Below are 25,290 nucleotides of genomic sequence, written 5' to 3' on the forward strand. Positions count from 1 at the left end.
TACTGACCATAAGAGCTTATACTCTAAATTATGGAGAGAGAGAGGACTCCACTGACCATAAGAGCTTATACTCTAAATTAGGGAGAGAGAGGACTCCACTGACCATAAGAGCTTATACTCTACATTATGGAGAGAGAGAGGACTCCACTGACCATAAGAGCTTATACTCTAAATTAGGGAGAGAGAGGACTATACTGACCATAAGAGCTTTTACTCTAAATTATGGAGAGAGAAAGGACTCCACTGACCATAAGAGCTTTTACTCTAAATTATGGAGAGAGAGAACACTCCACTGATCATAAGAGCTTATACTCTAAATTAGGGAGAGAGAGCACTCCACTGACCATAAGAGCTTATACTCTAAATTATGGAGAGAGAGAGGACTCCACTGACCATAAGAGCCTATACTCTAAATTAGGGAGAGAGAGGACTCCACTGACCATAAGAGCGTATACACTAAATTAGGGAGAGAGAGGACTCCACTGACCATAAGAGCTTATACTCTAAATTAGGGAGAGAGAGGACTCCACTGACCATAAGAGCTTATACTCTAAATTAGGGAGAGAGAGGACTATACTGACCATAAGAGCTTATACTCTAAATTAGGGAGAGAGAGCACTCCACTGATCATAAGAGCTTATACTCTAAATTAGGGAGAGAGAGGACTATACTGACCATAAGAGCTTATACTCTAAATTATGGAGAGAGAGAGGACTCCACTGACCATAAGAGCGTATACACTAAATTAGGGAGAGAGAGGACTCCACTGACCATAAGAGCGTATACTCTAAAATAGGGAGAGAGAGGACTCCACTGACCATAAGAGCTTATACTCTAAATTAGGGAGAGAGAGGGTTCCATTGACCATAAGAGCTTATACTCTAAATTAGGGGGAGAGAGCACTCCACTGATCATAAGAGCTTATACTCTAAATTAGGGAGAGAGAGGACTCCACTGACCGTAAGAGCCTATAATCTAAATTAGGGAGAGAGAGGACTATACTGACCATAAGAGCTTATACTCTAAATTATGGAGAGAGCGAGGACTCCACTGACCATAAGAGCTTATACACTAAATTAGGGAGAGAGAGGACTCCACTGACCATAAGAGCGTATACTCTAAATTAGGGAGAGAGAGGACTCCACTGACCATAAGAGCTTATACTCTAAATTAGGGAGAGAGAGGGTTCCACTGACCATAAGAGCTTATACTGTAAATTAGGGAGAGAGAAGACTCCACTGACCGTAAGAGCCTATAATCTAAATTAGGGAGAGAGAGGACTATACTGACCATAAGAGCTTATACTTTAAATTATGGAGAGAGAGAGGACTCCACTGACCATAAGAGCTTATACTCTAAATTAGTGAGAGAGAGGACTCTACTGACCATAAGAGCGTATACTCTAAATTATGGACAGAGAGAGGACTCCACTGACCATAAGAGCTTATACTTTAAATTAGGGAGAGAGAGAGGACTATACTGACCATAAGAGCTTTTACTCTACATTATGGAGAGAGAGAGAGGACTCCACTGACCATAAGAGCTTATACTCTAAATTAGGGAGAGAGAGCACTCCACTGACCGTAAGAGACTATAATCTAAATTAGGGAGAGAGAGGACTATACTGACCATAAGAGCTTATACTCTAAATTATGGGGAGAGAGAGGACTCCACTGACCATAAGAGCTTATACTCTAAATTATGGAGAGAGAGAGGACTCCACTGACCATAAGAGCTTATACTCTAAATTAGGGAGAGAGAGGACTATACTGACCATAAGAGCTTATACTCTAAATTATGGAGAGAGAGGACTATACTGACCATAAGAGCTTATACTCTAAATTATGGAGAGAGAGAGAGGACTCCACTGACCATAAGAGCTTATACTCTAAATTATGGAGAGAGAGGACGCCACTGACCATAAGAGCTTATACTCTAAATTATGGAGAGAGAGAGTCCTCCACTGACCATAAGAGCTTATACTCTAAATTAGGGAGAGAGAGGGTTCCACTGACCATAAGAGCTTATACTCTAAATTAGGGAGAGAGAGGGCTCCACTGATCATAAGAGCTTATACTCTAAATTAGGGAGAGAGAGCACTCCACTGATCATAAGAGCTTATACTCTAAATTAGGGAGAGAGAGGACTCCACTGACCGTAAGAGCCTATAATCTAAATTAGGGAGAGAGAGGACTATACTGACCATAAGAGCTTATACTCTAAATTATGGAGAGAGAGAGGACTCCACTGACCATAAGAGCTTATACTCTAAATTAGTGAGAGAGAGGACTCCACTGACCATAAGAGCGTATACTCTAAATTATGGACAGAGAGAGGACTCCACTGACCATAAGAGCTTATACTCTAAATTAGGGAGAGAGAGGACTATACTGACCATAAGAGCTTTTACTCTACATTATGGAGAGAGAGAGGACTCCACTGACCATAAGAGCTTATACTCTAAATTAGGGAGAGAGAGCACTCCACTGATCATAAGAGCTTATACTGTAAATTAGGGAGAGAGAGGACTCCACTGACCGTAAGAGCCTATAATCTAAATTAGGGAGAGAGAGGACTATACTGACCATAAGAGCTTATACTCTAAATTATGGAGAGAGAGAGGACTCCACTGACCATAAGAGCTTATACTCTAAATTAGGGCGAGAGAGGACTATACTGACCATAAGAGCTTATACTCTAAATTATGGAGAGAGAGGACTATACTGACCATAAGAGCTTATACTCTAAATTATGGAGAGAGAGAGGACTCCACTGACCATAAGAGCTTATACTCTAAATTATGGAGAGAGAGGACTCCACTGACCATAAGAGCTTATACTCTAAATTATGGAGAGAGAGAGTCCTCCACTGACCATAAGAGCTTATACTCTAAATTAGGGAGAGAGAGGGTTCCACTGACCATAAGAGCTTATTCTCTAAATTAGGGAGAGAGAGGGTTCCACTGACCATAAGAGCTTATACTCTAAATTAGGGAGAGAGAGCACTCCACTGATCATAAGAGCTTATACTCTAAATTAGGGAGAGAGAGGACTCCACTGACCGTAAGAGCCTATAATCTTAATTAGGGAGAGAGAGGACTATACTGACCATAAGAGCTTATACTCTAAATTATGGAGAGAGAGAGGCCTCCACTGACCATAAGAGCTTATACTCTAAATTAGTGAGAGAGAGGACTCCACTGACCATAAGAGCGTATACTCTAAATTATGGACAGAGAGAGGACTCCACTGACCATAAGAGCTTATACTCTAAATTAGGGAGAGAGAGGACTATACTGACCATAAGAGCTTTTACTCTACATTATGGAGAGAGAGAGGACTCCACTGACCATAAGAGCTTATACTCTAAATTAGGGAGAGAGAGCACTCCACTGATCATAAGAGCTTATACTGTAAATTAGGGAGAGAGAGGACTCCACTGACCGTAAGAGCCTATAATCTAAATTAGGGAGAGAGAGGACTATACTGACCATAAGAGCTTATACTCTAAATTATGGAGAGAGAGAGGACTCCACTGACCATAAGAGCTTATACTCTAAATTAGGGCGAGAGAGGACTATACTGACCATAAGAGCTTATACTCTAAATTATGGAGAGAGAGGACTATACTGACCATAAGAGCTTATACTCTAAATTATGGAGAGAGAGAGGACTCCACTGACCATAAGAGCTTATACTCTAAATTATGGAGAGAGAGGACTCCACTGACCATAAGAGCTTATACTCTAAATTATGGAGAGAGAGAGTCCTCCACTGACCATAAGAGCTTATACTCTAAATTAGGGAGAGAGAGGGTTCCACTGACCATAAGAGCTTATTCTCTAAATTAGGGAGAGAGAGGGTTCCACTGACCATAAGAGCTTATACTCTAAATTAGGGAGAGAGAGCACTCCACTGATCATAAGAGCTTATACTCTAAATTAGGGAGAGAGAGGACTCCACTGACCGTAAGAGCCTATAATCTTAATTAGGGAGAGAGAGGACTATACTGACCATAAGAGCTTATACTCTAAATTATGGAGAGAGAGAGGACTCCACTGACCATAAGAGCTTATACTCTAAATTAGTGAGAGAGAGGACTCCACTGACCATAAGAGCGTATACTCTAAATTATGGACAGAGAGAGGACTCCACTGACCATAAGAGCTTATACTCTAAATTAGGGAGAGAGAGGACTATACTGACCATAAGAGCTTTTACTCTACATTATGGAGAGAGAGAGGACTCCACTGACCATAAGAGCTTATACTCTAAATTAGGGAGAGAGAGGGTTCCACTGATCATAAGAGCTTATTCTCTAAATTAGGGAGAGAGAGGACTCCACTGACCATAAGAGCTTATACTCTAAATTAGGGAGAGAGAGAGTTCCACTGACCATAAGAGCTTATTCTCTAAATTAGGGAGAGAGAGGGTTCCACTGACCATAAGAGCTTATACTCTAAATTAGGGAGAGAGAGCACTCCACTGATCATAAGAGCTTATACTCTAAATTAGGGAGAGAGAGGACTCCACTGACCGTAAGAGCCTATAATCTAAATTAGGGAGAGAGAGGACTATACTGACCATAAGAGCTTATACTCTAAATTATGGAGAGAGAGAGAGGACTCCACTGACCATAAGAGCTTATACACTAAATTAGGGAGAGAGAGGACTATACTGACCATAAGAGCTTTTACTCTAAATTATGGAGAGAGAGAGGACTCCACTGACCATAAGAGCTTATACTCTAAATTAGGGAGAGAGAGGACTCCACTGACCATAAGAGCGTATACTCTAAATTATGGAGAGAGAGAGGACTCCACTGACCATAAGAGCGTATACTCTAAATTAGGGAGAGAGAGGACTCCACTGACCATAAGAGCTTATACTCTAAATTAGGGAGAGAGAGGGTTCCACTGACCATAAGAGCTTTTACTCTAAATTAGGGAGAGCGAGAGGACTCCACTGATCATAAGAGCTTATACTCTAAATTAGGAAGAGAGAGCACCCCACTGACCATAAGAGCTTATACTCTAAATTAGGAAGAGAGAGCACCCCACTGACCATAAGAGCTTATACTCTAAATTAGGGAGAGAGAGTTACCCCACTAATCAAAGGAGCTTATACTTTAAATTATGGAGAGAGAGCACCCAACTGACTATAAGAGCTTATACTCTAAATTATGGAAAGAGAGGACTTCACTGACCATAAGAGCTTTCACTCTAAAGTAGGGAGAGAGAGGACTTCACAAAAATGTTTGTGCAGATTATGGTTTTTGTTCAAGTTGAAAAACAGGTACCAACTGGACATTTTTTGACACTTCTGTTTCCATCCTAATGAATGCCCCCTGTACAGGAATGTTTTATTTCCGTTTTTATGATTTCAAAATGTATCAAAAAATAATAATAACTACTGGACATGTGAACGGAGCCTAAGAGGATCAGTAAGCAAGCGTCTATAAAGCTTTTTGCACCTGCAGATAAAGTGTGTATTTGTGGAGTTTCTGAGCTGGTTGTGGATCTTCATATTCTAGTGATAATTCATGGGCAAAAAAAATGATTTCTAAGTGGCCGCCTACATTTATGAAAATTCACCCAGACTAACCTATTTTTTCATCTCTTCCCTGATAGTAGATATTGGGGAAAAAAAATTGGGCCTTTGTTCCAAGAACTCTGCAATAAAGTTGTTGTTATTTTACAGAGGGGAAACATAGGGATTGAGAAGGGATTGTCCGAGTAGTGGACAATCCCTTTAAAGCTTATATGTGGCTAAAATGTCTTTTTATCCTAGCACAAGCCAAATGGCTGAAGAAACTTATTTATGGGAAACCATTTTGAGGTCCATTTATATATAAAACAAAGACTAAAGCAATGATTGATTGTAGGGATGTTTGTTCCCAAACGTTGTGCCATGATAAAATGTCTTCTGAGCAACTGGCATTTGTAATTTGATTGCATGTTTTATTCGGATAGAAAAATCATCTTTGTCAGCAGCACATCCTTGAATAAACAACATTTATGAAACCTGTTGATTACAAACAAAGGTACAAGTGATTGTTTTCCGCACATGTTGCCAATGATTGCTCCATGGGAACATATGATCACTGATCGCTTTGCTATACTGTTGATTGCTGCTCATCACTCCCTCCCTTATTATCTGCCCATTCAAAATGGGTCCTCAAGGGAGGACATTTACAAAAATTTGTTTCTGTACTATACCCATAAATACACAGCAGATTTTTCTAGCAAGGAACAAATAAATGTATTTTACCAGTATACTAAAATCTTTCAATTGTATGTCAAGTTATCTGAAAACACTAAAGCTCCAATTCTTCAAAGTGTTTACACAAAAAAATGGTATAAAACCCTTTGAAAAGTGGAACATGTTGACGGATTGCAAGGCTGCATGAGGATTTTGCCACTTTTGTTGTTCTTATGTGAGTTTCAGCCAGCTCTGCCGACATGGACAAAGCTGAAGTTGTGGCAGGACAAGGCATGGCGATGCCCGCTTGTCTAATTCATGACTCATTCGTGCCTTATGCCAGAAATCTTATTCTAGCCTCCAAATTCAGCCACCAGCACAATCACTAACGTGGACTATTTGAAAGACAATCCTCTTTAAATATTTTCCTTCTTATGATCGTACAATTTGTTACCATGTCAAGGCTCCCAGAATATTTGAGCCTTCTGTAGAGGGTAAAATTGCTCTTTATATTATTATCTTTCGCTAAATATTTCCACAATTCTTTCTTCCTCCTGCTAAAGATTGTTCTATTTTTCAATATTCGGTCAAGACAGCACATGGCATAATGTACGTTTAGCTTCTTCTCTTCCATGGCAGATTTTGCAATTTTAACCCTTAGAATCCTGTTCTTTGTGCAACCATTTTTTATTGTACTCAATTTAAATGGGTTAACTAATGTACTAAAATGTGCTATAATGTAGCCATTCTGTAAAGAGTGTATCATCTGAATAATAATGCGTACATGAAATTCTTGTCTTCTTTGTATATGACGTTCTTTATGTCAGTAACAGATTGCATGTAGCCATGGTCTTCAAGATCCTCTCTCATGGATTGACTGTCTACTAGGGATGAGTGAACCCGAACCGAAAAATTCAGGGTTCATCCCGAACACTTGGTGATTGAGGCTTGAACCTGAACATGGACATTTAAAAAAAATAGTCTGTGTCCAAGTTCGGGTGCTGTTCGTATGCAAACCACTCAATCAAGCATTGGGGTACCTGTGTGCACTTGGTGCTCGGCCCAGTAAGAGCCGCTTGTAGTCTCTAAATGGCTCTCATTGGGGGGGGGTAAAAAAACATTTTGAAAAGGCATGTGTAAAAAAACCCCCCAAAAACACATCCCCACCATCCGTCCGCCAGAAGTGCTCTGTTTATGGCTGGCTGTATGTGGGCAGACAACTTAACTGCTCAATCATTGACTTCCATTATACTCAATACTTGAGTCAAGCCCTTTAGTTCAGGGTACAGGAACAGGTTCAGGTGAAATTTGGTTCCTAAAGCAAACTTTTAACTAACCCGAACATACACGGCTCTGCTCAACTCTACTCTCTATATATACTATATTTCAAAGATCGCAATGGATTAAAAAACTCCTTTCTGAAGCATCACTGAAAAGCTGTAGAAGTGGTACACAACCTCCAAACTGTACTTTAGGGGGCTGCACAATCGTTAACCTTTTCATTAGTCCCACAGAGCCCTTTTATTACACTACTGTTTGCTTAAAACTTTTTCTTGTTAGTTAATCTAGGCCATTGCCATCTATAAAGATAAGTTTATATTTTTTGCTATCATTTTTTGTGTCCTTTGATTAACTGAACGCAGTTACTACTGAATTATCACTTTACTACTACAACTAGGACACGGTGACTCTTTTCTGCATTTTCTATTGGCATAATAAAGCTGAATATTAAGGATGTTAAAACGTAGCGCTCTACAATGCGCTATTTCTCACGTCTCTGGTATCTGTACAGTGGCTGTTATTCTGTCATAGTTTGTCTTCATAATTAGCTTCCTATGCCTGAAATATTATCACACTTACCCACAGATATAGTCCATACAGCAATTATTTTAGTGAAAGCCTTGGTTCTTGAGTTGAAGCGGCTGTGATGGATAGGATTTCGTATTGCAATATACCGATCCAGTGAAATTGCACAGAGGTGCATAATAGAAGCAGTGGAGAAAAGTACATCCAAATATATCCAGACAGGACAAAGCTTTCTATGTAATGGCCATTCATAATCTATGAGATAAGAAAAAGTAATATTTTTAGAATAACATTATGAAAATTTTTCAACATTTGCAACCAGCTTTATTTATTTTATGCAAGTTATATTAAAAAAACATTAAAAATAAACATTTATTAGAGTCAAACTTTTATACAATAGAATGTAATACTAGTTCTACAATTAATTCAATTTATTAAAATTAGATCAAAATTAGAGAACAACACACAATTTCCTAAATGTTAAGGTCATTGTGTAGTCCTATGTGATTATACCCTAACATGAGTAAACAAGCAGTATTTTAAACTTATTTCATAAATTAAATTTTTTCTAAAGCACATAATAAAAATGTAAATGAGATATATGTAAAAGAACACGGATCAAAATTAGAGAACACTTTCAGATACCTGCAAGTTATTGGTGTTAATTTGGCACCTGGTGCTAATTTTTTTAATTATCTGACAACCTTATTTACCTGGCAGCCTAACTTTACAGTTTGCGCTGACTTTGCAAAAATGGTGTCCTGTTCCAAAGTGACTAAAACCCTCCGGCACCGGGTTGTCCAGATGAAGGCCAAAGGGGTGACCCTATCAGCTATAGCAAGAGAAGTTGGTCTTTCAAAGTCTGTGATTTCGAGAATATGGAATCTTCACATCACAAACTCTCTCAAGTCCCAAAGAAGGCTGGTCAACCTCGAAAGACCAATGCAAGAGAGGACAGGATAATGTGGAGAATCTCCATGGGTAATCGTTTCAACACTGCAGCTGGAATTGCTCACCAATGCAGCACTGAACAAGGTAATGATCTGTCTCATCATACAGTGTCACAATGTTTAAGAGCATTTGGACTGAAAGCACACTCTGCAGAGACCAAACCTCTCATTAGCAGAAAGAATCAAAAGGCTATGTTGTTTGGACAGAGGAGAAGTGGTCCACAGTTCATTTTAATGATGAAAGCAAGTTACATTTATTTGATTTGGATCTGATGGGAAACATGCTTGTCAACAAACGGAGGAAAGACTGAATCCAAAAAGTGTATTAAGAAGTCAGTGATAGGTGGTGGAGGAAGTGCCATGGTTTGGGAAATTTTTCTGCAGCAGGAGTTGGTCCTCTCATACAGCAAAATGGCAGAGTGAATGCAAGTGTGTATCAGAGCCTTCTTCAACAACACGTGGTTCCTTACTTGTGTCTATCACTCAGCCAGCAATTTTCATGCAGGACAAAATAGATTTTGTCACACAGCAAAATAGATAAAGCAGTTCCTTCAAACAGAAAACATTGAAACAATGAAATGGCAAGCCCAAAGACCTGATCTAAACCCAATAGAAAACCTCTGGAAAATCTTTGGTGACAAAATTATGGCCAAAAAACCCACAACAATCAAAGAACTGTGGAAGAGACTGTAAGAAGAGTGGACCAAAATCACACCAGAGCAGTGTGAGAGACTAGTGATGTTCTGTGGCTGCACATGTGCTGAAGTCATTCAAGGCAAAGGCCTGTACACTTCCTACTGATTGGTGACTGTTGTTACCTTCAGAAATGTTAGGTATAATCATTCTCTGTGCTACAGTTATTGCTGTTCTCTAATTATGATCATCACGTTTTGTGCAAAATAAAGGTTTTATGTTGATAAACTTTGGATCTTTTGGAAAACACTGTTCTAGTGGCATAGTGTACCCCTTACAAAAAAACCTTCAAATGTTGATCAATGTAAGTTATATTATTTCTGAAAAAAGCAAGTGATGATACATTGCTCTCTAATTTTGATTTCCAGTGTACAATAAGTCATGTACATGTTACTCTATTAGCTAAATAAAATATACTAAATAATATATAAATATGTAATAAATATTTTATTATATTGACTGTAAAAATAAAATGTAATGAATAATATATCATATATGCTAAACATTTTACTATTTTGGCTATTTAAATAGTATGCAATAAATAATGTATAACTATACACTTAATATTTTAGTACATGACTACATAAATTAGGTAAGATCCTGATTACAACTTGTAATGTAGAATATATTGCAGCTAATGAGCCTCGCTCTTTACTAACAGGTTATAGACCATGTTTTTTGCTAAATATCTGATGGACATTTCCATTAATACAATCCTAACATGCAAAAGAGATTATACTCTTTCCAAGAACCGAAAATATCAACAATAAGCAGTGACAGCCAATATGGTTGTTCTCACTTATTACTAAATATATTTATTCAATATATTGATATTTTTATAAAAGGTAAAAAAAGGGAATTACGAACTTTCACTACAGAACTAACTCCTAATTTATTAACGGGGTATTTTCAAGTTGTGCTTTGAGCAGCATATAGCTCTGTAGTCTCCCTTAGTTTTTGGATGTTTGGGGGGCGATTACATCTTCTTGAATTAAAGTTTTGATCCAGAAGCTTTATCCTGCTGTATCATAATAGCTATATGTTAGTTCTAAGTCTACAATGGCATCACTATATTTACATATGTAGAAAACAGAGCAGTGGAACAAGCACACAGCTCAGGAAAGTGAGAACTGCTCTGGAAGCTGTCAATGGTGGGGGTGGGGGGGGGGGCATGAGATTGTAATTTTCCAGGAATGATACAGCTCAGGAGCTGAGAAGGAGAAGAAGGGAGGTGAACAGCTGACTGCTGTATAGAAATCAGTGGGCTGGAGAGAGCTGAGCGGGATGGTAGGAGTTAAAAAGGTATTAACTACTGAGGACTATCAGTTCTTTTTAACAAACTTTTTTTTATCTCCTGGAATGTAGTTACTGTGCAAACTCATTCATGCTCTAGTGGAAAAAATCCATGGAAACAAGCTATACACTATGTATGGTAAAAGTTCTCAGCAGAAGATTGGCAGCAGAAAAAAAAAGCAAATCAGTTGCAAACGTGCTTATTTTCATGTTGTTGAACTAACTAAAGCAATTTAATAACATGGGATTTATTAAGTTTTGCTTGTCCATGGCACCATTTTGATAACTTACTATCTCCTGATAAAACTTATAGGGAAAAATAGAAAATTCTGCAGTTCTTTTTTAATTCTTAATTGTTATGTTATTCTTGTGCAATGGTTCAGTATAATTATGGAGATACCACATTTATATAATTTTTTAATATTTATTACTTTTGTAAAATTAGTACACTGAAAAAAAAAATCACTTGCTTTTGCGGAGCCATATTATGTAAGCCAAACATTTTACATTTTAACATCAGTGGAATATACTGACAGTATATTTTTTTACTAGTATCATTTTCTGGTACATACAACTTTTTGATCACTTTTTATTATACTTTTTGGGAAGTGAAATAAATAAAAAAACAGCAATTCATTTTTTTCAACTATCATTCACTATTCAGTTTAAATGGCTATTCCTAAAAAAAGGTTACCCCATATATAAAATAAGGAATAAATTGCTGATTTCTGAGTGTCTGACAACTGGGGCTCCCAGTGTTCCCAAGACTGGGATCCTGGGATCTGGGTGCACACATTCAGCCTCTGCCCTATCTAATGTCAATTGTATAGTTAAAAATAGCTGAGCACATTCGTTTGCCAAAAATATATCTTGTTTTGTATCTAAGAGCCAGGACTTTTTCCTTTTTTTGAGCAGCGTGGGAACTTGTTTTTTTACATAACAAGCTCTAGTTATTATTTGTTATTATTTTGGATATGCATACGCATTTTTGATCAATTTTGACTTTTGTTATTTTGACTTTTTTTTATTTCACCTGCTATCCACGTTTTTAACGTTGGAGTCTATGGAAAATGAGTTTCTTAACGGATTGCTATTTATCTTCCATTTGATACTGATCTAGTAAGAAAAAACAAATCCTTTATAAATTAAAAAAACAAACAAAAAAACAGAAGGCTCATGAATGGATCCATTTTCCATAGACTTCAGTGTTGAAAAAAACAGATCAAGCTGAAACCAGTTATTTAAAAACAGACAAAAAAGTTCTGTCTGCACAACTTTATTGCCAACAAATTGCTACTGGATCCAGTAATGGATGATTACTGGACATGTGAGCTTAGTCTTAGATTGATATTGGTATTTATTTTAGTTTTTGTGGTGACATTCACCGAGTGGGATGCAAATAAAATACTTTTATAGCTTGAGTTATTATGAATATGGCGATGTTAATATAAGTCTTTTTTTTAAATTGTAAACTTTAATGATAAAAAGTATTTATAATTTGAACTTTTACCCTCCCCAGCCCTGTGCGATTTTCCAATTTTTCATTTTAGTTTTTTCCTCCCTTTCTTCCAAGAGTCATAACTTTTTTTACTTTTTCCGATAATATAGCCATATAAGAGCTTTTTATTGCGGGACGAGTTGTACTTTTGAATGACAGCATTCATTTTGCCACATATTGTACTGGAAAAACGTGAAAAAATTCCAAGTGCTGTTGCACAATTGTTTTGCAGATCTTTTATTTACCTTGTTAACTACATGGCAAAAGTGATCTGACATTATGATTCCCCAGGTCAGCACAACTGTGTGGATCCCAAACATGTATAGTTTTACTTTTAACTAAATGGTGAAAAAAATTCAGAAGTTTGTCATTTTCCAAGTTATATAGTGTTGTCTTTTTTCAGGATCTGGGGCTCAATGACGGCTTATTTTTTGCATCTTGAGCTGTCATTTTTAATAATTATTGGGTAGATACGATATTTTGATTGCCTGTTAATGCATTTTGTTGCGGCGACCAAAAAAAAAAATTAATTCTGGCGTTTTGATTTTTTTTCTTGCTACACCATGTACCAATCAGATTAATTGGTTTTATATTTCGATAGCTCTGGCATTTCTGAATGCAGTGATACCTTGTATGTGTCCCCTTAAGGGACTTTATGCCTGCACTCTCCAATCCCTTCTGCTGATCTCCAGTGAATTGCGGCGCTCTGCTGGCAGTCACAGGAAATGAGTCATAACAGCAATAATGTTCATTAGCTGACCCTGCACTGTCATGACAACCCATTGGCATCCCGCAATCACATCAAGGGGATGCCGATGGCGGCGGGCAGCGCGATCCCCGCTGTAGTGTGTTAGATAACACTGTCAGAGCTTGACAGTGTGATCTAATGGATTAACAGGCACGGGTGGATCTCTGATCCACCTGCGCCTGTTAGCTGCATATCGGCTGATCAGATGTGGGCTTTCCACGTGACCCACATCAAAGGAAGGAAAGCGACCTATGAAGTATATATGCATCCTAGGTCATTCAGGGTTAATATTTTTAACTAGAAGGTGGCCCGATTCGAACGCATCAGGTATTCTAGAATTTATTGTGTAGTTAATGTATGATTTTTGTTATATATAGAGAGGTTATTGTGTGTAGTTACCAAGTGTTTGTGTAGGGCACTGTAAATATTCTGGGTGTTGCCTGGGTGTGGCGGTGTGTGAGAGCGGTGTTGTTTGTGTGTTTCGTTGTGTGTTGCATTGTTTGTGGAGCGCTGTGTGTCTGCAGCATTGTGTGTGTGGTGCTGTGTGTGTTGCGCGGTTTGTGTGTGTGTGTGTGTTTTGGGGAGGTATGTTTTGTGCAGTGTGTGTGTGTTGGAGGAGTAGTCCTGGGGAGAGAGGAGTATAATAGGAGTAGTCCTGGGGAGAGGAGTATAATAGGAGGAGTGATCCTGGGGAGAGAGGAGGATAATAGGAGGAGTAGTCCTGGGGGGAGAGGAGTATAATAGGAGGGGTAGTCCTGGAGGTGAGGAGTATAATAGGAGGAGTAGTCTTGGGGGTAGAGGAGTATAATAGGAGAAGTAGTCCTGGAGGTAGAGGAGTATAATAGGAGGAGTAGTCCTGGGGGGAGAGGAGGATAATAGGAGGAGTAGTCCTGGGGGGAGAGGGGGATAATAGGAGGAGTAGTCTTGGGGGGAGAGGAGTATAATAGGAGGAGTAGTCCTGGGGAGGAGGAGTATAATAGGAGGAGTAGTCCTGGGGAAAGAGGAGGATAATAGGAGGAGCAGTCCTGGGGGAGAGGAGTGAGAGGAGTATAATAGGAGTAGTCCAGGGGAGAGAGGAGGATAATAGGAGGAGTAGTCCTGGGGGGAGAGGAGGATAATAGAAGGAGTAGTTCTGGGGGGAGAGGAATATAATAGGTGGAGTAGTCCTGGGGGAGGTGTCTAATAGGTGAAGTAGTCCTGGGGGGAGGTGTCTAATAGGTGAAGTAGTCCTGGGGGGAGGTGTCTAATAGGTGGAGTAGTCCTGGGGGGAGGTGTCTAATAGGTGGAGTAGTCCTGGGAGGGAGGTGTATAGGTGCCCAATGTGTGTGTGGGGTGTGGCCGAGTGGGCAAAGTGGGGGGGGCGTGGCCGAGTGGGCAAAGTGTGGGGGGCTTGGCCTAGCGGGCAAAGTGTGTGGGGGCATGGCCTAGCGAGCAAAGTGTGTGTAGGGCATGGCCGAGCGGGCAAAGTGTGTGGGGGGCGTGGTCGAGCGGGCACAGTGTGTGGGGGCATGGCCGAGCGGGCAGAGTGTGTGGTGGACATGGCCGAGCAGGCACAGTGTGTGGGGGGTGTGGCCAAGCGGGCATAGTGTGTGTGGGGGCATGGCCGAGCGGGCACAGTGTGAGGGGCATGGCCGAGCGGGCACAGTGTGTGAAGGGTGGGGCCGAGCAGGCACAGTGTGTGGGGGGCGTGGCCGAGCGGGCAGAGTGTGTGGTGGGCATGGCCGAGCGGGCACAGTGTATGGGGGGTGGGGTCGAGCGGGCATAGTGTGTGTGGGGGGCGTGGCCGAGAGGGCACAGTGTGGGGGGCATGGCCGAGCGGGCACAGTGTGTGAGGGGCGTGGCCGAGCGGGCACAGTGTGTGGGGGCCGTGGCCGAGCGGGCACAGTGTGCGGGGGGCGTGGCCGGGCCAAGCGGCCAATGCATGCGGGGGGGTGGGGCTGGCCCAAGCCGAGCGGCCAATGCGATAGTTGTCACTGTAATGACTCATTTTGGAGCAAGACAGACAGACAGACAGAATAAGGCAATTATATGTACTAATAGTTATGAATTATTTATATTTTTTTCCTGCCACAGGGTACTGCCATTTGTTTTTGCTTTTGTGTTATGTGTCAGTAGATGACAGTTACACATAGCAAATATGGCACACGCAAGACAAAAAAAAATAAAAAGAGTAGGAACGGTCTCTGACCCCATCTTCCTGTCATGTACAGTTCACAGCTGGAGGGGGAGCTTTCCACAATGTTTTTGAGACTAAGCATGATTTCCTGAGCTTCAGTTAGGGTCTATTTACACGGACTCAGCAGCAACTCAAAATGACTGCCGATGTCGAGATCAGTGGACTCGTGGAAGTTTGGGTTCAGTGGGTTCAGGTGGACCTTAGATAAAGACCTGTTCTGGACCTCGACTTAACCTGAACTTCATTGGAAATCACTGATTGAGCATTTAATTTCTTCACCTACATACAGGAAGCTATAAACAGAGCACTTCCACGGGAAGGAAGGCAGGTTTTTTGTACACACTATATCCAATAACAATGTTTTTACCCTCAGTTCAAGCCAAATAAGCACTGCACGCGGCTCACACTGGGCCGTGCGTACCCGAGCACAGCACGGTTCGCTCAAATGGGTCATCATATGTAAAGCACCCGATCTCCAAATTCGAACACTGAACACTTTTTTTTGTAAACCTTTATTTATCTGGTAGCTTGTTTACATAGACAATGGGGATTGGCTGCCATAGTTCCCGGCAGCTTGAGTCTTACATGACAATGCATTGCCTAGAACGATGATCTTTTGCACTGCGCTTGCAATTTGCTCCTTTATTGGGTGGTCTGCAGCTTGTTTACAGTGAAGATTATCGTGAAACAAGCATTCTTAAGAACGATTATCTTTCAGTGTAAATGCATTGGTAGATAGGAACATAAACAGCTCTAAGCTCATTTACAGGGGCTTTGGTTATGGATTTTGGTGCAGTAACTCTAAAAATATCCTCAGGGGCCACTCTAATATGTGTTCAAAACTGCTGTTCCAAAATCTATAGCCACAGTCCCGGTAAAGGTGGCTTTACACACTGCAACATCGCAAACGACATCGCTGTAACGTCACCGGTTTTGTGACGTTATAGCGACCTCCCCAGCGACATTGCAGTGTGTGAAACACATCAGCGACCTGGCCCCTGCTGTGAAGTTGTGATCGCTACAAATCGTTCAGGACCATTCTTTGGTCCTTTGTTTCCCGCTGTGCAGCAAAGTTTTAGTGTGTAAAGGGGACTTTACAGCGACTTCGTTAGCGACTCCCCTTTCAAAAAGCTGCTTTACTACGTCCCCAATGACTAGCTAGGTCGCTCTGCAGGTCCGGATCGCTGTTGCGTTGTTGGCCAGGTTTGCCTGTTTGACAGCTCACCAGAGACTTTGTAGCGATCCCGGCCAGGTTGGGATCGCTGGTGGGATCGCTAGAAAGTTTCAGTGTGTAAAGGGGCCTTAAGTGTTCAACCAGCTGATCCTCTACAGCTTATTGCTTCAGTTAGTGGCGTTCACCGATGAAAGGGAGATTGCATTCGTGAGTATCACAATACAGTCACCAATTAAGTCGTTCTACACTGTGATTCCAAAAGTTATTCATTTGTGAACCTACAAAAGGGGATGGTAGAAGGGTTCACTACACATGATACAGCCAATGATACCAATTCTTAATATGCTCACATGAAGAGCTCTTTTCCACGTCCGTGCAAATCACTGATATCAGATAGCAATGGTCTGACCGCAGTTCTCCCAACCCGAACGTCACAGCTTCATATATTTTTAAGAAATTGTCATGCTCCACTTACAATTTATAATTGCCTGTGTTTTCTTCTTTTACTTCTAAGGTTTTTCATTATATGTGAAAGAGGAAACACTAATTGCCAATGACCACTGCAGAACATTACTGTCAAATTGATCTAAAGGTTCAACAACATCATTGATTTATAACTTTAGGACCTGTTTTGTATCAAAAAACTTATTACTACCATGGTCACTGGAACATTGTTGTTTGAAATCACAAATATCTAATACCAAAAAAATACTTCAACTAAGGGCGGCTTTGCATGTTGCAACATCGCACGTGCGATGTCGGTGGGGTCAAATCGAAAGTGACGCACATCCGGCGTCACTTTCGACATCGTGTGTAAATTCTAGATGATACGATTAACGAGTGCAAAAGCGTCGTTATCGTATCATCGGTGCAGGCTCCAACTTTTCCATAATTACGCTGCCGCGACAGGTACGATGCTGTTCCTCGTTCCTGCGGCAGCACACATCGCTGTGTGTTACGCCGCAGGAGCGAGGAACATCACCTTACCTGCCGCCGGCGGCTCTACGGAAGGAAGGAGGTGGGCGGGATGTTTACATCCTGCTCATCTCCGCCCCTCCGCCGCTATTGGCCGCCTGCCATGTGACGTCGCTATGATGCTGCACGACCCACCCCCTTAGGAAGGAGGCGGGTCGCCGGCCAGAGCGACGGTCGCAGGGCAGGTGAGTGCATGTGAAGCTGGCATAGCGATAATTTTCGCTACGCCAGCTATCACAAGATATCGTACCTGCGACGGGGGCGGAGACTATCGCATGCGACATCGCAGCATCGGCTTGCGATGTCGCAATGTGCAAAGCCCGCCTAATTGTTAGCATCCAATTATAATCAAAGATAACATTCAAAACCAGTGGTGTAACTAGAGTTTGATGGGCCCTGGTGCAAAATTTGGACCGGGGCCCCCCCTCCACGTACACCGACACTTAGGGTACGGATAATGACACTGACACTCGGGGTACAGGATAATGATGCTGACACTTGGCTCTTATCCTCAGCACCCAGGTTTCCCATGATCTGAAATCCCTCTATCAGAACACAGCTTTCCCATGTTCTGATATCCATCTTGTCCTTGGCACCTAGCTTTCCCATGCTCTGCTATACATCATTCCCTCGGCACCCAGCTTTCCCATATCAGAGCATGGGAAAGCTGGATGCTGAGAGATGCACAGCAGAGCATGGGAAAGCCGGGTGCTGAGGGAAAGAGCCTTTTTTCCTTAGCACAAAACATTCCCATCTCATGCTTGTATCTTTGTCCCCCCTCGTATATAGTTCTCCAAATACTATATGGCCCCCACATAGTCTTCCATATAGTATAAAGGGTCCCACATAACCCTTCATATATTAGAATGCACCTCCATAGTCCTCCATGTATTATAATTAATTTCCCATAGTCCTCCATGTATTATAATTCACCCATAGTTCTCCATATATTATACTGCACCACAGTCCTCATTGTTTTATAACGCACCCCCATAGTCCTCAATGTATAAAGTAGCCTCCATATATTATAATGTAGCCTCCATAGTCCTATATGTATTACAATGCAGCCCCATAAACCTTCATATTGTATTATGCAGCCCCATACTCCTCCTTGTATAATGCACCCATATAGTCCATGTATAAGGTGTCCTTCATGTTTATTATGCAGCCCTATAGACCTCCATGTATAATGCAGCCCCATAGACCTCCATGTTTCGTGCAGCCAGCCCCCCCCCAGGGCCTCCATGTGTCATGCAGCCTGCCCCCCCAGGACCTCCATGTGTCATGCAGCAAGCCCTCCAGGGTCTCTATGTGTCATGCAGCCAGCCCCTTCCCAGGCCTCCATGAGTCATGTAGCCAGCCTCCCCCCAAGGACTCCATGTGTCCTGCAGCCAGCCCCCCAGGGACTCTATATGTCCTGCAGCCAGGGGCCCCCCAAGGACTCCATGTGTCCTGCAGCCAGCCCCCCCAGGGCCTCCATGCGTCCTGCAGCCAGGCCCCCCCCAAGGACTCCATGTGTCCTGCAGCCAGGGCCCCCCCGAGGACTCCATGTGTCCTGCAGCCAGCCCCCCCAGGGCCTCCATGTGTCCTGTAGCCAGCCCCCCCAGGGCCTCCATGTGTCCTGTAGCCAGCCCTCCCAGGGCCTCCATGTGTCCTGCAGCCAGCCCCCCCCAGGGCCTCCATGTGTCCTGCAGCTAGGCCCCCCCAAGGACTCCATGTGTCCTGCAGCCATGGGCCCCCCAAGGACTCCATGTGTCCTGAAGCCAGGGCCCCCCCAAGGACTCCATATGTCCTGCAGCCAGCCTCCCCGTGTACTCACTGATTTATAACAAAACAAAAAAAAAAGGACTCACCTCTCTTCTCCTTCCACCGCAGTTCTTTCCTCACCTCTACTTGCCCGTCTTCACTTCTATCCTCATTCCCCCGTGGCTCCGGTCGGCGTCCTCCTGTGCTCTGTACTCTCACCACACACAGCAGTCGCACAGGAGTGACGTCACCGCGCAGGCACGGGGGAAGACTGATGATGCATAGAACGGCGCCGGCCACTCTATGCAATATCAAAGCAGTGCGCGGTGACGGGAGCGTGGTGAGTGATAGGAGCGCAGTGATGGGAGCGCGGTGAGTGACGGGAGTGCGGTGACGGGAACGCGGTGAGTGCTGGGAGCGCAGTGATGGGAGCGTGGTGACGGGATCGGGGTGACGGGAGCGCGGTGAGTGACGGGAGCGCAGTGACGGGAGCGCGGTGAGTGACGGGAGCGCGGTGACGGGAGCGCGGTGAGTGACGGGAGCGCGTTGAGTGACGGGAGCGCGGTGACGCCACTGCTGATACCAGCCAGGGGGGCCTGGTGTCAGCGGTGGTGACCGGGTCATATAGCGGCCGCCGCGCGGTCTGCGGCAGAACAGCGCAGCTCCTCTCACAGAAAGGAGCTGGCTGCTGATCTGCCGGACGGCCGCGGACCCCTAACCTCCCGGGCCCGGTCGCAATCGCGAACGCGGTAGTTACGCCCCTGTTCAAAACCTAATTTAAATAGAAAGAACTCCGTAATGAAGCACTACAGTCCTTGTCTAAGAGATCACTGGTAAACTGCAGCGGTGGACTGCAACTTAACCATGAGCAGGAAAAAAAAAGTAAGAAATCCCTCCGCTGTTGAGAACAAAGACTTTTAATAACAAAGTATATTGTAAGTTGCTTGTGTTTTTTTTTAATTTACAATTTTACCTATGATGAAGATTATTATGCTGAGGAAACTCTTCAGAGTTCTTTATGTTGTAAAATGGTGGGTTCTGGGTTTTGAGAGAACCACTGTTTCTGAAAGACTGTAGAAGCGCTCACTTCAAAAGGGAGAGACAGTGTAAAGGTAAAAAAAAAATTATATTTAGAATCATAGAATAGTTGGAATGGACCACCTGGGTCATCTAGTCCAACCCCCTTGTCAAAGCAAGGTTCGCTAAATCATCCCAGACAGATGTCTGTCCAACCTCTTTTTAAAGACTTCCATTGAAGGAGAACTCACAACCTCTCGTGGCAGCCTGTTCCACTCATTGATCACCCTCACTGTCAAAAAGTTTTTTCTAATATCTAATCTGTGTCTCCTGCCCATCAGTTTCATCCCATTGCTTCTAGTCTTTCCTTGTGAAAATGAGAATACAATTGTTCCCTCTACAATGTGACAGCCTTTAAGATATTTGTAGACAGCTATTAGGTCTCCTCTCAGTCTTCTCTTTTGCAAGCTAAACAATCCTAAATCCTGTAACCGTTCCTCATAGGACATTGTTTGCAGACCAGTCACCATTCTGGTCACTCTTCTCTGAACTTGCTCCAGTTTGTTGATGTCTTTTTTAAAATGTGGTGTGTTGTTAATGTTAGTTATGTTTTGGCTGCTGGGAGGCTCCCTCTGGTGGCCAGGAATGGTTTGGACTTGGACCAGGTGTGTTGTTCAATGGGCGTTTCCTTTGCTAACTCTCTGCTTGTTTAAATCCTGGTCTGATAGCAGGCTATGCCGGATGCCAGTTGTTCTTTGTATCACCAGCCTGCTTCATTCTGCTCCACACCACATCTACCCAAGATAAGTGCTTGCTCTTTATTTATTGTTTGGTTCTTTTGCTCTTATCTGGGGTTGTCATTTGCTGTGGTTGTTTTCAGTTTATTTGCATGCAGGGATTTTCCCCCTCAGTTGCTTGGCTGGGGAACTCCCTACAGTTCTGTTTGGAGTATAGCTCCTTTGGGTCCATGTGTTTGTGGCTTGTTGAATTTGTTATGATTCTTGTTTTCTGTTCATTGGTATGACAAAAGCACCTGGTATAGGACGGAGTTCAGATCGTGCGATCTGAGGGCCTTTTTGTACTATCAGGAATTTGGAATTTTGCAGGGTTTTACTCTGGCCACCATCAGTCCCTTTCCTGTCCTTTCCTATTTTAGTCAGTGGGGGCCTCACATTTTGCTAAATCCTGTCATCTATCTGTGTATTGTGTTTTTCCTATATCACCGCAGTCTTTGAACGTGGGGGTGCTTGCTATTCTTGTCTATTTTCTGAGGCACAGAGTTATTCATCTTTCCTTCCTTTAGGATAGTTAGTTCTCCGGCTGGGTTCGCGGTGCACAGGATGTTAGTTCACCCCTCGGCTACTTCTAGTGTTGATGGTTAGTAAGGGGATGGCGGCCAGATTAGTTGCCAATGCTCTTGTCACCTTTTCCCAATGATTTGTGGTGGTCTTCCATGGTTCTGGATCATAACAGTGGTGCCCAGAACTGGACACTATATTTCAGATGAGGTCTGACCAAAGAGGAGTAAAGGGGAATAATGACTTCACATGATCTAGACTGTATGCTTCTGTTAATACATCCTAGAATGGTGTTTGCCTGTTTTTGCTGGTGCATCACACAGTTGACTCATGTTCAGTCTGTGATCTATTAGTATACCTAAGTTTTTTTCACACATGCTGTTGGATACCTCTATTTCTCCCATGATGTATATGCTCTTTTCATTATTCTTGCCAAGATGTATGACTTTGCATTTCTCCCTGTTAAAAACCATTCTATTAGTTGCTGCCCACTGTTCCAGCATGTTTAGATTTTATTGAATCCTCTCTCTCTTCTCTAGTATTAGCTATTCCTCCTAGCTTTGTGTCATCAGCAAATTTAATAAGCTTACCCTTAATTCCTTCATCTAAATCATTGATAAAGATGTTGAATAATAATAATAATACGGGGCCCAGGACAGAACCCTGTGGTACCCCACTTGAGACAGTCTTTCAACTGGATGTGCAGCCATTTATGACCACTCTTTGACTCCAATCACTAAGCCAGTTACGAATCCATCTAACAGTTGCCTTGTCCATTCCACACTTGGTCATTTTTTCAAAAAGGATTGTATGAGATATTTTGTCAAATGCTTTGCTGAAGTCAAGATATACTATATCTACTGCATTTCCCTGATCCACCCAGTCAGTGATTTTGTCATAGAAGGAAATTAAGTTAATGCCGCTTTACACGCTACGATTTATCTAACGATCTCATGAGCGACGTGACACACCCAGATCGTAGTTACGATTTGCCGAGATCGCACATAGGTAGTTTATTAGCGGTCACACGTAACGATCACACAAGCGATGCAAAATCGTTCAGTGATATATTGTTTGACCAAGTCGGTCGTGTGGATGTTGTTCTTCGTTTGCAGGGTGTCAAACGTACCAATATGTCTGCTGCGATCCAAACAACGAACAATATTATGAAAATGAACAACGTATTAGCGATCAGCGATTTTCAACTTATTTGCGATCGTTCGGAGTCGCACGTAGGTGTCACACCCAACGACGTCGCTAACGATGCCGGATGTGCGTCACGGAAACCGTGATCCCGCCGACATATCATCAGATAAATCGTAGCGTGTATCGCCGGCTTTAGTCTGACATGACTTATTAGTTACAAACCCATACTGGCTCTGGTTAATAACTGCATTCTCATCCAGGTACTTGCATAAATGTGTTTAATAATTTGTTCAAAGATCTTTCCTGGTATGGACATCAGGCTCACAGGCCTGTAGTTCCCTGGGTCCACCTTCTTCCCCTTTTCGAAGATAGGGACAACATTTGCTCTTCTCCAGTCTTCTGGAACTTCTCCTGTTCTCCAAAAATTTCCAAAAAGTATGAAGAGTGGTTCTAATATTACCTCTGCTATCTCCTTCAGTACTCTGGGGTGTAATTCATCTGGACCTGGGGACTTGAATTCATTAATGTTAGCTAAGTATTTTCTCACTATCTCTTTGTTTATTGATGGCTTGGATGCTTTTAATCCTACAATAGAACGATGAAGATCAGTTGATCTTACATTTACTTTTTCAGAGGAAACAGATACAAAATAATAATTTAAAAGTTCAGCCTTCTCAACATCATTTTTTACAACTTCACCATTTTCATCCTGTAAAATTCCTATAACATCTTTGAGTTTTATTTTATTTTTTACATAACTCCAAAATCCTTTTTTATTGCTTTTGCCATCTCTTGCAAGCCTTATTTCATTATCAGCTTTGGCTAATCTGATGTGTGCCCTGCAGGTTTTGTAGACGGTGTTATATTCTTCTTGTTTAGATATGCCTCCCTCTTTCCATTTAATAAACATTTCTTTCTTCCTTTTTAGCATATGTTTAAGTTCTGTCTTCATCTATCCTGATTTCCTTAAATGTTTCTATTCTTCCCTCTTTTAGGGATTGTTAACGATTGCGCTTTGAGAATCTCATTTTTCAAGATGTCCCATCCTTCCTTGACATTTCTGTCCTTAAGGACATAAGGCCATTGAATCCCTGCTATCCTCTTTCTGAGTTCCTTAAAATCTGCCTTTCTGAAATCCAGCCTTGAAGTCTGAGTTTTTGCCGGTCTTCCTCCTCTAGTTATCAAAAACTCTATGATAGCTTGGTCACTGCTTCCCAGGGTCCCAGCCACCCTTACCTCCTCAATCATTTCCTCCCTGTTTGTAAGGATTAGATCCAAGGTAGCAGATCCCCTTGTTTTCTCCTCTACCTTTTGGAAGATAAATTTAGACTGTGCTCTGATGTGTGCAGGCTCATTTCAGAGCTGAGCGCCTCTGCAGTCTTTTCAGCCATTAGTGGTATATCTGGACCCAGACCCTCACTAACACACAATACATTTAAAAGGAGTCTGTCAGCATGAAATGACTGCTTATACAAAGCACAGCACAATAGGGGGACATTGCCCTAATAAAAATAGTAAATTTAGTATCCAATCGTGTTGCTTTATTTGCCAGGAGTTGTAGTTTATTCAAAAATGCTAATGAGCTGCTTGATACACTTTTCCAGCTACTTCTTTATCATGTATCACCCCCTTTTCCTAAATTGACAGCATTACATAAACAATCTAAAAAGACTAGTGATGAGCAGACCCAGACTGTAAAAGTCCAGATCCGCACGGTTTCAAAGGTGCCTGGGTGCCGCACCCGAGCCCGGGATTCTGTGTGTTTGATCCGGATCCGGCACTTGAAAAATTTAAAAAAATTAAAGAAAAAATAAAGAAAATAAGAATGAAGCGAGAACTTCATACTTAGGGGCTCCGTCACAGCTGTAAACTGCTCCCGTGCGGCTGTACTCTGCTCCTGTGGCCTCCCTGAGCCGCTCATCATTGCTCATACATATACACTGCTTTCCCTGCTCACTGGCCATCCTGGCGTCTTTGATTGATTGCAGTCTGACGTGTGCCCAGCCTGTATGACAGCGTCTGCATACAACCAATGACAGGTGCTGTCTGCGGGTCAGAATCATGATTCATGACGCAGGAGGTTCAGGATGAGCAGATGAATAAACATCGCAGATGCAGCTCATTCTGAGTCTCCTGCTTCATGAAGCAAGAGACTCAGGATGAGCAGAGGAGGACACTTCGTGGGCAAAGCTCATCCTGAGCCTCCTGCTACATGAATCATGAAGCAGAAGGCTCAACACGAGCAGAGGAGGAAACATCGCGGGTGCAGAGATCTGCCATCCCTCTCCCCCCATCTAGGGGTCTTTCCCCCAGACCCTCCTTCTATTATAAACAACTTCATTTCCACATGAACTTAGAAAAAAAAACTTTACTCTGGACATCGGGCTGCATTTTGAACATACCCCCCCATCATGTGTCAAATTACGTCGTCCCTGGAAGGAGCCCATACATTCTAGCCTGTACCTTTATTTTTAGTGCATGATCTAGACATATGCAGCTGTGGAAGTGAATGCGTGCCCAGGAAGCAGCGACCCGCCATGACACGGAGCTTCAGTAGTACACCGCTTGCG

The 25,290-nt window shown here is 42.4% G+C and overlaps 1 protein-coding gene across 1 annotated transcript in view; it reads right to left on the reverse strand.

The window, feature by feature from the left end:
• Window positions 1-25,290, reverse strand: part of HTR2A (5-hydroxytryptamine receptor 2A) — a 137,085-nt gene that overhangs the window by 100,352 nt on the left and 11,443 nt on the right. Inside the window, exon 3 of the mRNA XM_075336892.1 lies at window positions 8,061-8,261. Within this exon, the coding sequence (XP_075193007.1) occupies window positions 8,061-8,261 (201 nt within the window). The remainder of the gene's footprint in view (window positions 1-8,060; window positions 8,262-25,290) is intronic.

This window comes from Anomaloglossus baeobatrachus, chromosome 2 (genome assembly GCF_048569485.1).
Source record: "Anomaloglossus baeobatrachus isolate aAnoBae1 chromosome 2, aAnoBae1.hap1, whole genome shotgun sequence".
NCBI lineage: Eukaryota > Metazoa > Chordata > Amphibia > Anura > Aromobatidae > Anomaloglossus > Anomaloglossus baeobatrachus.